General features: G+C 36.9%; 1 protein-coding gene across 4 annotated transcripts in view; it reads right to left on the bottom strand.

The window, feature by feature from the left end:
* The window catches only part of LOC150083681 (extracellular matrix organizing protein FRAS1-like), an 866,422-nt gene that overhangs the window by 309,008 nt on the left and 540,578 nt on the right, over window positions 1-16,836 (bottom strand). For all 4 annotated transcript variants that reach the window (XR_016547213.1, XM_090378121.1, XM_090378123.1 and 1 more), the window contains 2 exons: window positions 14,050-14,197; window positions 2,989-3,215 (listed from right to left, as the gene is read on the bottom strand). Coding sequence is in view for 3 of the 4 variants with exons in the window: in XM_090378121.1 (XP_090234247.1) it covers window positions 2,989-3,215; window positions 14,050-14,197 (375 nt within the window). In the remaining variant the exon portion in view is untranslated. The remainder of the gene's footprint in view (window positions 1-2,988; window positions 3,216-14,049; window positions 14,198-16,836) is intronic.

Genomic DNA, 16,836 nt, shown 5'->3' with positions numbered 1-16,836 from the left:
ACATTTTCCTATATGATTTACTATATGCTATATTAGTCTAGAATTTAATATGAATAAAAAATTGAAAAGTTTTGTATTTTGTGATGGATATATTCAAATGAGTGTCAATGAAAGGTAATTGATGTCATATGTATTCTTTTTCTTTTGACTTAAATTTAGTTAATTTCCATCATCATTATATAATTTTAATCTGATTGTTAATAAAAAACCTGTAATTAAAATTTTTGATGGTAAATTAAAGCCTAAGTACCTAAGAACTTAAGTACCAGAGAACACCATTTACAAAGCAATCATGGAGTTAGCATTATCATTAGTAGAAGCATATGATGCAAGAAAGCAAGCTTATACACCATCAGCCAAGAAATAACAAAAAAGAAACCCATCCATTTGCTCCAAAATTTGTCCATTTCTACCTTAATATTTATTTAAACTATCAACTTCCACGACAGATGGACACTTGCTCCAGCAATCTTTTTCTTTTTTTTTTTTTGTTAGTTGTTGGTGCATCGGCTTCTATGGCCATATTGCACCTCCCAAGGTTTTGCATTTTGTACTCTGATCCAAGCGCGAGGCGGGATTCGAACCCGCGACCTTTGGGTTGCCAGGCAGGCACTTTACCCACCCAGCTAGCCCGGTCGGCGCTCCAGCAATCAACTACCTGCTGGCTAAAGGCAAATTTCAGCATATCTCTATTCAACAACTGTTTGTCTCAATTTCAGTTTATGCCTCCTCAGGTTTATAATCTGAGCAAGAGGAAGAATCCCATCAGCATTGAGCCTGCTCAAACCATTCAAGGCCTTATTAGCATTAGTAGAGGCATATGATGCAAGAAAGCAAGCCTATGCAGCATCAGCCAAAAAAAAAAAAAAAAAAAACACAAAAAAAACTTCCACTTCACCCCTCCGTTCGATCAAAATACCTGTCCAGCTGAGCCTTAAATTTATTTAGTCTATCAACTTCCACAACAAGGGAAGAAAGTCTGTTCCACCAACCAACTACCTGCTGGCTAAAGGCAGTATACACCTCAATCAGATTACCTTGCAGGTGCCTAGTCTCCAGATGCTGAAATTTGCAGAATTGAAGCCTTTCTTGGTAACAGCTCTTTGTTCCATTCACCAATCTCACTGTCGTTCTCTGTACATGTTCCAGCAGCTCCATGTCCTTCCTAAAATGAGGTCTCCAGAACTGTATGCAGTACTCAGGGTGTGGCCTGACCACTTCCTTATATAAGGGGATAATCACCTCCTTCTAGGAAAATTCCTGTATATTATTGACAAGAAACCATGAGTTACTCTTGCAGCCTGTCTGTACTGCTAAGAAAACTTCAGATCTGACTGCACAATTAACCCCTGGTCTTTTTCATTCTCCACTACCCTGAGTGTAGTACCAAACAGTTGGTACATTACTCTGGGGTTACTGCTACTCATAGGCAGTTTTAATGAAAGCTACAAATAGTTACTTATCTATGGAGCTGATAAGCAACTATGGCAAGTCCATGTACCTTACATCATGTAAATGGTACAGCAGCTTAATTAAAAACCAAACTGATAAAACCAAAAAATCTGAAATATGGAAATGGATAATTTCTGCAAATTAATTAGCAAACTTGTTAAATGTTCATAGAATTGCATAAACATGAGTTTACAGTTCAATGCAAGTAATGCAACACAATACAATTAATAAATGAGTATAAGGTAGGAAATTGGGAAAAGGAAGAGAGTGAGGCAATAAATTCTGAAGAATAAAAACTTAACATTTAGTGTAAAAGGAATGCATCAAAAATAAGTACATACAGTATTTAGAACCAGAACCAGCTTAAAGGGTTCTGACACCCTGAGCCAACTTTGCTTTAGCACCCATGTCTACAGCCCATTCATATAATTTGAAAAAGGTTTTTCAGTTTAAAAATAAAATGCAAATTTTATGATATAAATAATTTTTTGATATAATTTTATTGGTTAGGTTGCACATGGAAAACTGCTGTACAAATTGGAGTGGTATGACATTAAGGGCAAGTTATTTTATCAAAATCTTAAAATAAAAAATACATTTTATTAATCTAACATTAATAAACAAGTAGCATTAATTATTAAATACTCATTAAAATTTCGCCTTCAAAGATTAATGTTTAACAGCTGTAAACCTTTGGATCATTTCATCCAGGTCTAATTTCTTGGCAATGGCATATTTCAATCGGTAAGGTTGCCAATTCATCCAACTGATCTTGTGTCAGAGAACAGAGATAAGTTTGTGATTAACTTCATCTTTGAAAAGCTTCATTCTGCGAATGCCACTGGCACTCGCAATGTTACAAGAATTCTCAGTGCCACAAAAATTTCTGGCAATGATGCCATTAAATTGTTTAAGTACACAAATTGCAAGATTTGTGTACTCAAACAATTTTACAGGGTGACTTGCTTGTTGCTCAAATTCAATTGAATTCAATCACAAACTTTTTTGCATCATCCAGAACACATTTAAATTTATCATCTATTCTACAGTTTTTAAGGTATTCAAATGATTTTGAAAGCAGGGAGACAGTTTCTGATATATTCAAATTGACCTCTTAGAGGGTTCTGCTTTAAATGTTCAATTGACTCAAAATATCATACCAAACAATCGGGCATCAGATAAATCTACTTTAATAGTTTTTTCAATGATCAAAAATTGGCACTCTGTTTTTCTATACAGAATTCCATTTTTAAGCTGTTTTCTTATTTCCTATTGATTGATAATGATTTTTTCTTCCCCCTTTTGATTTTTGGTGCCCCTCATAAACTTCAATGCCCTAAGCCAAGCCACATCATCTTCTCCCTTAAGTCAGCAAGCCCTGCTCAGAACAGAGATGCAACAGATTTTACTACCACTAAAAGTCAGCTTTTAGAAGGAATGATTTAGTGATGTAATTAACAATAGCACATTTAATAGGTAATTATTCCACAAAATAAGTTATTATAATAATAAAGTTTTCAATAAAAAAAAAATCACCTGTTTAACATTTCCAGTTCTTCTAACTTTTGCTCTAACCATACTTGCATCCTCTGATATGTAATACTTATTCTGAGAAAAACTAATTACAGACCACTGGATGTGAAATATGTTATCTTTAAGTGCACTATGTTTACCATCTTCAACACTAAAAACAAAATTATCACTAGTAATATTACTTCCTCTATCACTTAAGACATAACGGAGAGACTGCTTGTTAATATCCTCTGAAAAGCAATTTAAAATATAATATTTTAATAAAAGGCAGTAATCATTAAGTAAAAATTGAAACATTGACATTCTTTTATATACCTAAATTACTCAGTTTCAACGAACAGTTTTTGTTATTCCAATCAGAATTTAATAGGGAACATTACAAACAAAAAAAATCATTGAAAAAAAATTAGTGAAATGAAGAAAGAGTTTTGCAATATTCACAAGCTTTTTTTGGCAGCTAAAAAGAAAATCTTATAAAAATAACAGGCTGATTGATAGTATATGTATTTGTAAAGAGTGTGATTTTTTTTTACTAGGAAAAAGTTATTTGGAGGCTATATTGAGTATAAGTGAGTATAAATTGTTAAATATATTGGATATATTTAATAATTTAATATTATATTATTAAATATATCCAATAAAATAACAGCACAAGGATATTTCTCATGCACCAACTCATTATTAACAAAAGAGACCTAGGGGCAATTGTACAGTCCGATATGAAGTTCTCTGAGCAGTGTAGACAGATGCTAGAACAGTTCATGAGGTTCTGTCAATGGTATACAAAGGCATTTTGCCAATAGGGACAAGAAAGTGATTATCCCATTGAATAAGGAAATGGTTAGGCTACATCTTGAGGTATCTGCATGTACATTCCTTGAGTCAGAGACTCAAGGAATCACCTACCTGAAGGCTATGGACAAAGACACCACAAACATGGCAAGGTACAGACCAATCACCTGTCTCTCAACAATGTACAAGATCCTGACCAGCTACATAACTAGATACCAGACCACTTGGAGAGCCATCATGGCCAAGCAGATGAGCAAAGTATGCAAGGAGCAATTGACGATTGCTGCTGCAGTTATGGAGCAAGCCTACAAGAAGCACCACAACCTGTACACAGCCTACATCAACTACCACAAGGCCTTCAACTCCATTCTCCATACTGAAGATCAAACTGGCAACCTGACATTGACACACTTCCTAGAAGCAAAATAGAGGACCACCATTAATGTCAAGAACAGCACAACCAGACTGATTCCCATCAGAAGAATCTTCCAGGGAAATGCCCTGAGCCCACTGTGGTTCTGACCAGCACTCAACCCACTGTACACCTCTCTTGCCTGATGTAAATGGATGACATCAAACTATCTGTAACCGAGGATCAACTCCAATAGCTACTCTGGATCACCAAACAGTTCAGCACTGACATTAAGATGCAATTTGGCCTAGGCAAATGCAAGACCCATGGATGAGACGGTCGTTTTCAAAGCCGCTAAGTGGATTTTTCTTATTTATTGATTTGAAATTATTGTTTTTCTAAAACTTTTGATTTAAATTTAGTAGTATAACATTATTTTGTGATTTTCTGATTAATTTGGTGTATTTATTCTTTACTCGGCCTTGTAATTGCATAAAAGTATCGGTAAAGGTTTCCACGTGTTTCAACTCCGCTAACCGTTCGTAATTTTCCCGCCTTTGTGATACGATATACCGTACTAGATAGCGTTAGTTGAACTTCGTTAGCAGTTAAATTGTACGTTTAAATAAATACATATAACGACTTAGATTACAAACGTAATATAATTAATTTTATTTAACATAATTAATTATACATATAACCACTTAGGTTACGTAACATAAATAATTAGTAAAAACAAATAATTAATACATAACTTGATACGAAAGTTATATAAAGGGATTTCGCAGATAACACTCGTTACTGAAACGTAAATATTTCGTAGATAACACTCGTTACTGAAACGTAAATATTCCGTAGATAACACTCGTTACTGAAACATAAATATAGCGTTATAACTGTGTTTGGATACAAGTTTAGGATTTAATTTTGTACAGAAATTGAAATTTTATTGAAAGTAAATCTAAATCATGATTCAAACCAGAGCAGCAAAGCAAAGGGCTCAAGCTAATGGGAATGCTGTGGCCCAGGGGAGAACTGAGGGGGGCAGTTGTCCTCTGAATCACAGCCTTGTAAGATGCACTATTTGCTTGATGTTTGCGGAGCAGTCAAGTATGGGACATGATACTGCCATGGGGGATGTCTTTGTGTGTGTGCGATGCAAGGAGTGTAAGGAGATAAGGCGACAACTCAGCGTTGTTATGGGCCTATATGAGAGCTTGAAGGATAGGGTGGATGCCCTCGAAGGATTACAAGTGAGGGGCCCATCAAGCTCTCAGCTGCCCACACCAATGCCAGAGCTTGCACTTGGTCATCGCGGAACACAGCAGCAACCCCCAAGGCAGAATGCGCTGGTCCCAAAGGAACTAGCAGTTGTTGGTGACTCTATTGTCAGGGAAACGGGAAACATGCTTTGTAAAAAGGATAGGTGGAATAGGACCAGGGTATGTCTGCCAGGGACAAAAGTTGATGACGTTGTAGAGCGGATATCATCTTTTAAGGGCACAAAAGGTGATATAGTTGTACACGTTGGCACTAATGACATTAAGAGTAGGAGACCGGCGGAATTACTTGACAAGTACAGGTCACTGATGAAAAAAAGCCGTGAATTAGGGTTGAAATTGAAAGTGTCTGCAATTCTGCCCAGACACGATAGGAGGGAGTATATGATGAGAGCCCTGTCAATCAATTCGGCCCTGGAAAGATTGTGCAGGGCTCAAGGGGTAGAATTTTTTTCAGCCTGGTCTGTACTTGTTAACAGGAGAGACTGCTTCTACAGGGATGGGATACACTTAAATAGAAAGGGTGCAAGAATGTTTGCTGATGCTATCGAGGCAATGTTAGGTGGGTCGGAAAACTGCTAGATTGGGGGGATACAAGGACTAATAGATTAACAGTAGCCACTGGCAGAGGTGAAAGTGATTCTTGCACTGCTTCCATTGGAATGAGCCGCAGCCTGGAAAATAAGATGCAGGATATTTCAGAGACTGCTGGGAATCATTGGGGTACAAGTAAACACATGGGTTGTGTTAGGGTAGCTAAGAAAAAGAACAGGTGCATGTATACTTGTGTGTACACCAATGCTAGGAGTTTAGTAAATAAATTTGATGAATTTGAGGTATTGCTCAAAACATCAAAGGCAGATATTGTGGGGATTTCAGAGACGTGGTGTCACACAGATATAAGAAATGAAGAACTGGAATTTGGGGAGTACAATGTCTACAGAAAGGATAGACAGGATAGGAAGGGAGGAGGGGTTATGCTATTAGTTAAAAAACACATAAAATCCAAGGAAGTGAAGCCAGTCGACATCGCTGGACAGTGCAGTGTCGAGTCAGTTTGGTGTGACATAAGCATTGGGAGATCAAAATTGAGAGTAGGAGTGTGCTATAGGCCTAATGACTCTGATGAGTATAATAAGAAACTGTTCGGAGAAATAGAGTGGGCCAGTAAATCAGAGAGTCTTATAATGGGGGATTTTAATTTCCCAGATATTGACTGGAATTTGGGGACTGGTCACTCACACAGTAGCAAGGCTTTTGTGGATTTATTGGATGATTGTTTTCTACATCAGCATGTTCGGGAGGCAACTAGAGGGAGTAATACTCTTGATTTGATTATCAGTAGTGATTCTTCATGCATTAAGAATCTGCAGATAAATGAACCACTTGGTGGCAATGATCACAGTGTGCTGAAGTGGGAGTTACTCAAAGAGGTAACTACCATTAGGGGTAAAGGGAAGGGGTATTGCTTTCGTAAAGGCGACTACAATGGACTGAGACAGTATTTAAATTCTATACAGTGGGATCAACTGATGATATTGCCAACAGCAAATTCAAAATGGGAAGCATTCAAAGAACTTATCGTGGAAGCTACTAGGCTTTACATACCAACTAAGAAATATTGTTCAAGGTTTAGGCCTAAATGGTTGTCAGATGAACTAATGAGGCATATGGCAGAGAAGAAAAATGCATGGGATACATACAAATTAACACGTGACACGGACGCCTATGATAGATACAAGTTGATCTGTAACCAAGTTACAAAGGAGGTTAGGCAGGCGAAGGCAGATTACGAGAGATCCTTGGCAAGGGATGCGAAGAAAAACAGCAAAGAGTTCTTTACTTATGTAAACTCTAGAAGGAAGGGGATGAATCAGATTGGTCCACTTGAGATCGATGGGTCAACTGTTGATGACCCTGCTCGGGTAGCTAACAAACTAAATGATTATTTTGCATCGACATTCACACATGAGGAGTTATTCAGCGAGGGGAATGCCAGAGGTGTATTCAACTCTAGCAGTAAGCTAGAGAATCTTGTAATAACTGAGAGCAAAGTGGAGGAGAAATTGTTGAAGATAAACACAAGAAAGGCACCTGGGGTGGATGGGATCTATCCAGTTATATTAAAGGAGGCAGCAAAGGAGGTAAGCAAACCCTTAGCCATAATTATGAGAGCTTCCTTGGACTCAGGGGAGGTACCCATTGACTGGAGATGTGCAAATGTGACCCCAATTCACAAAGGGGGATCAAAGGCTGACACAAGTAATTATAGACCTGTGAGTTTAACTTCTGTTCCCGGAACATTAATGGAGGCACTGGTGAAAGAAGCACTGCAGGATCATTTAGACAAGACTTCAGTTATAGCTAGGACACAGCATGGTTTTGTTAAGGGGAAGTCTTGCCTGACCAATTTGATTGGATACTATGATGCAGTCACAAAAGAACTGGATGCAGGGAATAACTTTGATATTATATACTTGGATCTTAGAAAGGCTTTTGATACTGTTGCACATGGAAGACTGCTGCACAAATTGGAGCAGTGTGGCATTGGAGGCAAGTTGCTGCTATGGATAAAGGGGTGGTTGAGGGGGAGAAGACAGAGAGTGGTAATCAATGGACACTGCTCATCGTGGACTAATGTTATTAGTGGAGTCCCTCAGGGTTCAGTATTGGAGCCTTTATTGTTTTCTGTATTTATAAATGATATTGATGATGGTATATCAGGCTTAATGTCCAAGTTTGCAGACGATACGAAGGTTGGCAGGTTTGTCAAGGACACTACTGACACTATGCTGCTGCAACAGGATTTGGAAAGGTTGAGCAGATGGGCTTCGAGGTGGCAAATGAAGTTTAACATTGACAAATGTAAAGTACTACATATGGGAAACAGCAACCCCAGAGCAACGTATCAACTCTGTGGTACTACACTGACAGTGGTAGAGAATGAAAGGGACCTGGGGGTGGTGGTGCAGGCAGATATGAAGTTCTCTGAGCAGTGCAGACGAGCTGCAAGAGTAGCTCATGGTGTATTGTCAATGATATATAGGAATTTTTCTAGCAGGGATAAGGAGGTGATTATTCCCTTGTATAAGGCAATGGTCAGGCCACACCTAGAGTACTGTATACAGGCCTGGAGGCCTCATTTCAGGAAGGATGTAGAGCTGCTGGAACGAGTACAGAGAAGGGCAACTAGATTGGTGAATGGGACAAAGGGGTTCTCTTACGAAGAAAGGCTTAAGTTTTGCAAATTACAGTGTCTGGAAACTAGGCACCAGCGGGGTGATCTGATAGAGGTGTACAAAGCCTTGAATGGTTTGAGCATGCTCAATGCTGATGGGATTCTTCCTCTAGCTCAGAAAAATCACCTGAGAGGGCATAAATTCAAATTGAGGAAAGACAGATGTAGGATAGATGTGCGGAAATTTGCCTTTAGCCAGCGGGTGGTTGGTGGGTGGAACAGACTTCCATCCCTTGTCGTGGAAGTTGATAGCCTAAATAAGTTTAAGGCTCAGCTGGACAGGTATTTCGAACGAACAGAGGGGTGAAGTGGAAGTGGTTATTTTTATTTATTTATGTTACTTTTTTTTTTTTTTTTTTTTTTTTTGGCTGATGCTGCATAAGCTTGCTTTCTTGCATCAAATGCCTCTACTAATGCTAATGCTAATGCTAATTACATCGACATTCAGTTGGACGAAACTACCAGCTGAACACCGGTGAAGTAACTGAATCCATGATGAAGGGAGAGACCTACAAAATATCTGGGGATGATGCTGGCTCCCCCGTTAGAACACAGATTAAGGTCCACCTGATTGAGAAATATCATCAGAGACTGAAAGGCCTGCTAAAATAAAAGCTGAATGCAGGAACACAGTTACAGTCATAAACACTTACACAGTCCCACTACTAACATACTCCTTCAGGCTCATAGATTGGACCAACACTGAGCTGGAGGAGGTTATGAGATTAACCAGGATAATGATGATGAAAAGCTACCAACACCACCTGAAGTCAACCATTGAGAGACCGACCATAGCCTGGAAAGCAGATGGGGGGGGGGGGGACTGACTGACCTCACTGAACAAGAGAAGGCAATTATGAACCTGTGGAATTACTTCCAGGAAAACACAGTATTAATCCACCAAGTATTAAGGACAAGTTGCTGATATGGAGAAAGAGATGCTTGATTGGGAGAAGACAGAGAGTGGTAATCAATGGACACTGCTCTTCTTGGATTCATATTATTAGTGGAGTCCTCTAGGGTTCGGTGTTGCTGTATTTATCGATGATATTGATGAAGGTATATCAGGGTTAATGTCCAAGTTTGCAGACGATACAAAGGTTGGCAGGATTGTTAATGACAGTAACAACAGTACACTACTGCAACAGGATCTAGAAAATTTGAGCAGATGGGCTGAGAGGTGGCAACTGAAGTTTAATATTAACAAAAGTTAAACTGTTGCACATGGGTTGCAGTAATCCCAGAGTAATGTACCAAGTGTGTGGTACTACACTCAGAGTAGTGGAGAATGAAAAATACCTGGGGGTAATTGTGCAGTCAGATATGAATTTTTCTGAGCAGTGAAAACAAGCTGCAAGAGTAGCTCATGGTTTCTTTTCAATGATATGCAGGAATTTTGCTAGCAGGGATAAGGAGGTGATTATCCTTAATGTGGTTACAAAGGAACTAGATTTTAAAAAATAATTTTGATATCATATATTTGGAATTCAGGAAAGCTTTTGACACTGTTGCACATGGAAGATTGCTGAACAAACTGGAGCAGTACGGTATTAAGGGTAACTTGCTACAATGGATAAAGGGGTGGTTGAGTGGGAGAAGACAGAGAGTGGTAATCAATGGATGCTGCTCTTGGTGGACTAATATTATTAGTGGAATCCCACAGGGTTCAGTGTTGGGCCCACTGTTGTTTTGTATATTTATCAATGATATTGATGAAGGTACATCAGGCTTAGTATTGAAGTTTGCAGATGATACAAAGGTTGGAAGGATTGTTAATGACAGTAATGGAAGTGTGCTACTGCATTAGGATCTAGAAAATTTGGGCAGATGCGCTGAGAAGTGGCAACTGAAGTTTAACATTGACAAATGCAAAGTACTACATATGGGTAGAAGTAACTCCAGAGGAACGTACCAATGGTCTGGAAGTTTTCTGAGCAATGCAGACAGGCTGCCAGAGAAGGTCATGGGGTATTGTCAATGATATACTGGGATTTGCCAGTAGGGAAAAGGAGGTGATTATCCATTTTTATAAGGCCATGGTCAGGCCATACCTTGAGTACTGCATACTGGTCTGGAGGTTTCATTTTAGGAAGGATGTAGAGCTGCTTGAGCATGTACAGATTTGTGGGGTAACGAAGGGGTTCTCTTACCAATAAAGGCTTAAGTTCTGCAAATTGCAGAACTAGGTACCTGCAAAGTCTCTAGGTACCTGCAAAGTGATCTGATTGAGGTGTATAAGGCCTTGAATGGGTTGAACATGCAGATTTTTGCCTTTAGCCAGCAGGCGGTTAATTGTTGGAAGAAACTTCCATCTGCCGTTGTGGAAGTTGATAACTTAAATAAATTTAAGGAGAAACTGGACAAACATTTAGAGAGTATGGTTGTGTGAATTTTTTTTTTTTTTTTTTTTTGGCTGATGCTACATAAACTCATACACTTGCTTTCACATGCCTCTATTACTATTGCTATGTCTCCCAAAACGAATTATGGAAAAAAAGTAGTGTTCAGCAATTTCATATTGGAAATTGGAAAAAGTGAATACTGTTATTTACTGTACATCCCACTACCATATTTCCAAGACAGTAAATTAGCTAAAAATTGGCTGTATATTCACTTTGATATATTCAGTATTCAGTTGTAGAGTAATTTTTGCAAACAACAGGACTCGAGGGAGACATTTTCATAGACATCCAGTTTCTCCCCTCAGCTAGAGATGCAATAAAATAGTATGTCAGTGGAACACTAATTACAATTAGCTCTCTCAGGAGGGGGATATGGCTACCATTCAATCAAGTGCATTATAGTTACAAATCAAATTTTTGTAAACAACAGTACACGACATCCTTTCTTCGCCTAGAATTAGAATTAGGATAGCAAAAACTGCTAAGGCTAAACTAGACAAAAATATGCAAGAACTGACAAGTGATTTATGGAGAAATCATGTGACTTCAGTTTTGCACTATGATAGGCTGGACATTTGGTTTTGATTTAGTTGTCTCAAAACACAATAAATTCTAGGGCATAAGCAATAAATACATGGCAAAATTATAGTGCGTGACCCATTTTCAATAGAAATTGATAGTGCACCGAGTGAACTACAGCTTCAGGTTATAGATCTGCAGTGTGATACCGATTTAAGGGAATTGCACCGTCGTGAGGAAATCTGTAAATTTTACAATACTCTTAATTCGGACAAATTCGACGAACTTAAACATTTTGCCCGAAAAATGTTGGTCATATTTGGATCAACTTGTATATGTGAACCAACATTTTCCCCTCATGAATCTAAATAAAAATTCTTTACGATCAAGCGTCACTGATGATAATTTACAAGCAGTTTTAAGAATCTAAACTACAAAATTAACACCTGAAATGAAAAAAAATGGTAAAAGATGTAAAACAGTTCCATTCATCTCATTAAATTCTTGGTTGTTAGAGAATAATTTTTTGTTATATTTCTTCTTCATGATAACAAATAATATATATCTAAAAATAGTATTTTACGTGTGGCCCACCTTCTTTTTGAATTCCTAATGTGGCCCTTCAGCCAAAAAGTTTGCCTAGGCCTGATCTAGTCTATTTAAAATTTTTTTTCCCATTATGAGTTTTCCTCTCACTTATTCCAATCAGTCTGGGACAGATTAAAGTCACTCACAATAAGACATTAATGCTTGCTTGCCCATTCCATCAGCGTGTAGAGACTCTTGTCATACTCTTCACAATCTTCCATAGAAATTGGTCATAAAATATGGAAAATTTTCAAGGATAAATTTTGAGATAAAATAAAAAAAAAAATGCTTCATGCTTAGCTGACATCCTTATATATTAAATCTCTTGTGCATATACTTTTCTGACGAATGTATAAGATATATGTATGATATAATTTATAGTTTTATTCATTCATATATGTATGTATTAGAATTAAATATGTTATATATGTCATTCAGTGCATAAGCATTATTTCTATATACAGTAAATTAACCAAAAGTTGTGTAGTGGCATCATTACATAACGTCTCATGTTGTGAATTCCTTCACAATGAGTTGCCTATCTCATTATACCACAAAAATAACTAATGCTTCCCCAGTAGAGAAGACTATTGTTACTTATTCTCAGTGGGCACCACCACCAACCAGATGGCCATTTCAGGGGTATTTGGCCCTTTATCAATGAGTGAATAGGTACCCCGATGATAAAACAACTGACAACCTAGTTCTGAATTAATTTCATAATATGAAAGATGACAAGTAGGGTGTAGTTCAATATGTATAGGATTTAGGACTAAAAAGCCACAGATTGTGGAAGAATTTACTGGCAAATAAGTTATTGCATTAGTATAATTTTTAATTCAAGGTATAATAAGATAGCCATCTCATGTTGTGAATTCCTTCACAAGTTGCCTATCTCATTATACCTTAAATAAGTAACACTTCCCCAGTAGAGAAGCCTGTTGTTACTTATTCTCATGGCCGCCTCGGCAGACAGGTGGGAAGGAGCAGCAGTGCGTAGCACACGCTTCTTGATTAGACCGGGGTTCGAGCCCATCACCACCAAATACGGAGGAGGCGGAAAGGTCAGGGAATGACCATCGCATATCCCGGAGCAATATGGCCTTAGTTGCTAATGCTCCTAAAAACCAAATAACAAACAAACTTATTCTCAGATTGTTATCTACCCACTCACCAATGAGGGGCCAAATAGCCGTGAAAGGGCCATCTGGGTGGTGGTGCCTACTGAGAATGAGTAACAATAGTTTTCTCTACTGGGAAATATTACTTATTTGGGATATAATGAAATAGGCAACTTGTTTTGAAAGAATTCACAATATGATATGTTATGTAATGATGCCACTGCATAACTTCGGTTGGTTTACTGTGTACAGAAATGATGCTAATGCATCATTTCTGTACACAGTAAACAAAAAAAAATAGGGCTTTTTAGCCCTAAATCCTGCATTTTTGAGAGTGTACATATGTATCCCATCCCCAAAATTTACTGCTTCTTAATTTTAAGACAGGGAGGGAATTTCATATTAAATGTGTTTACATATAGTCTATCATCTGCAAACTTTTTTATCCACAGCAATAAATTTAAAATAACTAAATGCACAAGGCATAATAACCACTGCAATAAATATATCCTGTACTCCAAAGTTCAACTCCTGTTCTGTGCTGCCTTTTTGCACTCTTATTTCCCTGGGACTTTCCCTGTTGCATGGTAATTTTCCATGTGGCAGCTTATGATTTATGAAATGTATTGAATACCCACATTCAGTATGTTTCTAAAAAGGGAACAAATAACTGCATGTAATTATCATCACATTACCTTTACTTCAATTCAACATACTTTTTTGGGGAAATAAATGAAAGGTGTTGAATATAAGAAATGAATATTTTACTTACCTTGTGAAAATGTAAGAACAGGACCAGAAACAGAATTTAATTCTAAATACCCATGTTTGGGAAGTAATGTTACTGTATAGATGAGATGCTCAGGAAGAGTGTCTGTATCTTCTGTTAAAAGATCTTTATTTGTAATGATTTTTACTACCTATAAAAATAATTTAAGGGAAACTTATTATAGTTTTATTATCTTATTTATTTAAAATATAAAATTATAAATTATAAATCATAGACTTACATTTATGTACTTTGTGAACATCATTTAGATTTTTACCTGAAATTTCTGACACTTAAGAGAGCCATTATTTGCTCAAGTAAATTCTATTGCACTTTCTAATGTACAGAAGTAGTAATTCCCACTTTAAATATAATATTTTTTAAATGTATATTTTATTTAAAAAAATACAGTCACTCACAAATTTTAACAAACCGCACATTCAGAAATGACAAATATGGTAATTGTCCATGAATATTCCTTATAGGATTTTATGCTGTATAATTCAGAATAAATTGTTTACAAATAATGCTATTAAAAAATATATATATATATATATATAAATATATATAAAAAAAAAAAAAGACTGTGTGAATACATATTACATTATCTATCCAATATTATAAATATGTGAAGTTCACTGTAATGGCTTTATGTATAAGGGAAAAAATTGAAGCTAATATTATATATGATAAAATAATGATTTTTTAACATTGCATTTTATTTAATAAATTATTTTAATAAAGCTCTTCCATTTAACTTCCTTTTCCATCATTTCAGCCCTGGACAGATTGTGCAAGACTTGTGGGGTAGAATTGTTTTCAGCGTGGTCTGTGCTTGTTAATAGGAGAGAGAGACTGTTTCTACAGAGAGTGGATACATTTAAATAGAAAGGGTGCAAGAATATTTGCTGATGCTACTGAGGCACAGTTAGGTGGGTCAGAAAACTGCTAGCTTTGGGGGGGGGATTCACAGACTAATAGATTAACAGTAGCCACAGGCAGAGGTAAAAGTGAACTGCTGTGCAATATTGCTTCTATTAGAATGAGCAACAGCCTGGAAAGCGATGTACTGGGGATTTAAAGGTCTGCTGGGAGTCATTATTGAACAAGAAAATACATGAGTTGTGTTAAAGTAACTAAGAGTAAAAATAGGTGCATATATATTGCATGTACACCAATGCTAGCTAAGAGGCTCACATAATCCCAGGGGCTCACATCCGGTGAGTATGGGATTGGCAAACCCAGGGTCCTGAGCTGGATATCCTTATTCTTCTCTTTCGAGGTGCTGGTGAAGGCATCAAAGGCTGATGTTATTGGAATATCAGAGACATGGTGTCACACAGAGATAAGGAATGCAGAATTGGAATTTGGGGAGTACAATGTGTACAGTAAGAATAGACCGAATAGAAGGGTGGGTAGGGGTGGTGCTGTTAGTTAAGAAACACATGACATCTAAGGAAGTGCATCCAGTTGGCAAGGGTGGACAGGGCAATGTTGAGTCAGTTTGATGTGACATAAGCACTGGGAAATCCAAATTGAGAGTAGGAGTGTGTTATAGGCCTAAAGAATCTAATGAGTACAATGACAACTGTAAAGGGAAACAGAGTGGGCCAGTAAATCAGATTGTCTTATAATGGGGGATTTTAACTTCCCAGATATAGACTGGAACTTGTGGGTTGGTCACTTGCATGCCAGCAAGACTTTTGTGACTTTATTGGATGATTGTTTTCTACAGCAGCAGAATGTTTGAGAGGCAACCAGAGGAAGTAATACCCTTGATCTGATTATCAGTGTGATTCTTCATGCATTAAGAATCTGCAGATAAAGGAACAAAGATAAAGGAATAACAATAATAATAAAATAACAAAAAAAAAAAATAAAATGAAATGATAAGAATAAAATAAAATAATAAAAAAATAAATAAAATAAAATAAGAATAAAATAATAATAAGAAGAAAATAAAAAAATAAAAAAAATAAATAAATAAAATGATAAGAATAAAATAATAATAATAATAATAATAATAATAATAATAAAATAAAATAACAAAAAAATAAAATAAGAATAAAATAATAATAATAAGAAAATAAATATTTAAAAACAACTAAATGCACAAGGTATAATATGTTGAGTTAATTAAGGCATAATACATTAATACGCATAATAAGTAACAATAGCTCTTCTCTATTAGTGGAGTGTTACTTATTCGAATATCACTTCGTTTTGAAGGCAGAGCACAATGATAACCCCAGGGGCTCACATCTAGTGAGTATAGGCTTGGCACACTCCAGAGTCCCAAGCTGGATATCATCATTCTTCTCTTTCTTGGTGATTCTTTCTACTTCTGTCTGTCTCTTTCTCACTCTGAGGGTAACTCGGCGATTTTTTTTTGGCTGGTGCAGCATAAGCCTCAGGCTTCCTTGCACCATATGGCTAATAATAATAATAATTATAATGAGAAACAGAGCAAATGATGCCTACTACAACAACTACTTCATAGTTTCTTAAGAGTTGTCTATGGTGTATCTACAACGATATTATATAGATAATTAACTCAACGTATTATGCTGTGCATTTAGTTATTTTTAAATATTGTCATATACACCTTTTGGCATCTCTCATATTGTGTGATTATCTTCACAACTGGGTCTTCATGTCTGCAATACCAGGGTACCTGCCCATCCACTGATGATAGGCCAATAGCCTTGAAACAGTGCCGTCTGGTTGGCGCCTCCGTAGCCAGGTGGGCAGAAGCAGCAGCACGTAGCACACGCTTCTTGATTAGACCAG

This window comes from Mastigoproctus giganteus, chromosome 7 (genome assembly GCF_048544385.1).
Source record: "Mastigoproctus giganteus isolate SK-2022 chromosome 7, ASM4854438v1, whole genome shotgun sequence".
Taxonomy (NCBI): Eukaryota; Metazoa; Arthropoda; class Arachnida; order Uropygi; family Thelyphonidae; genus Mastigoproctus; species Mastigoproctus giganteus.
This window is presented reverse-complemented; position numbering and strand designations above follow the sequence as displayed.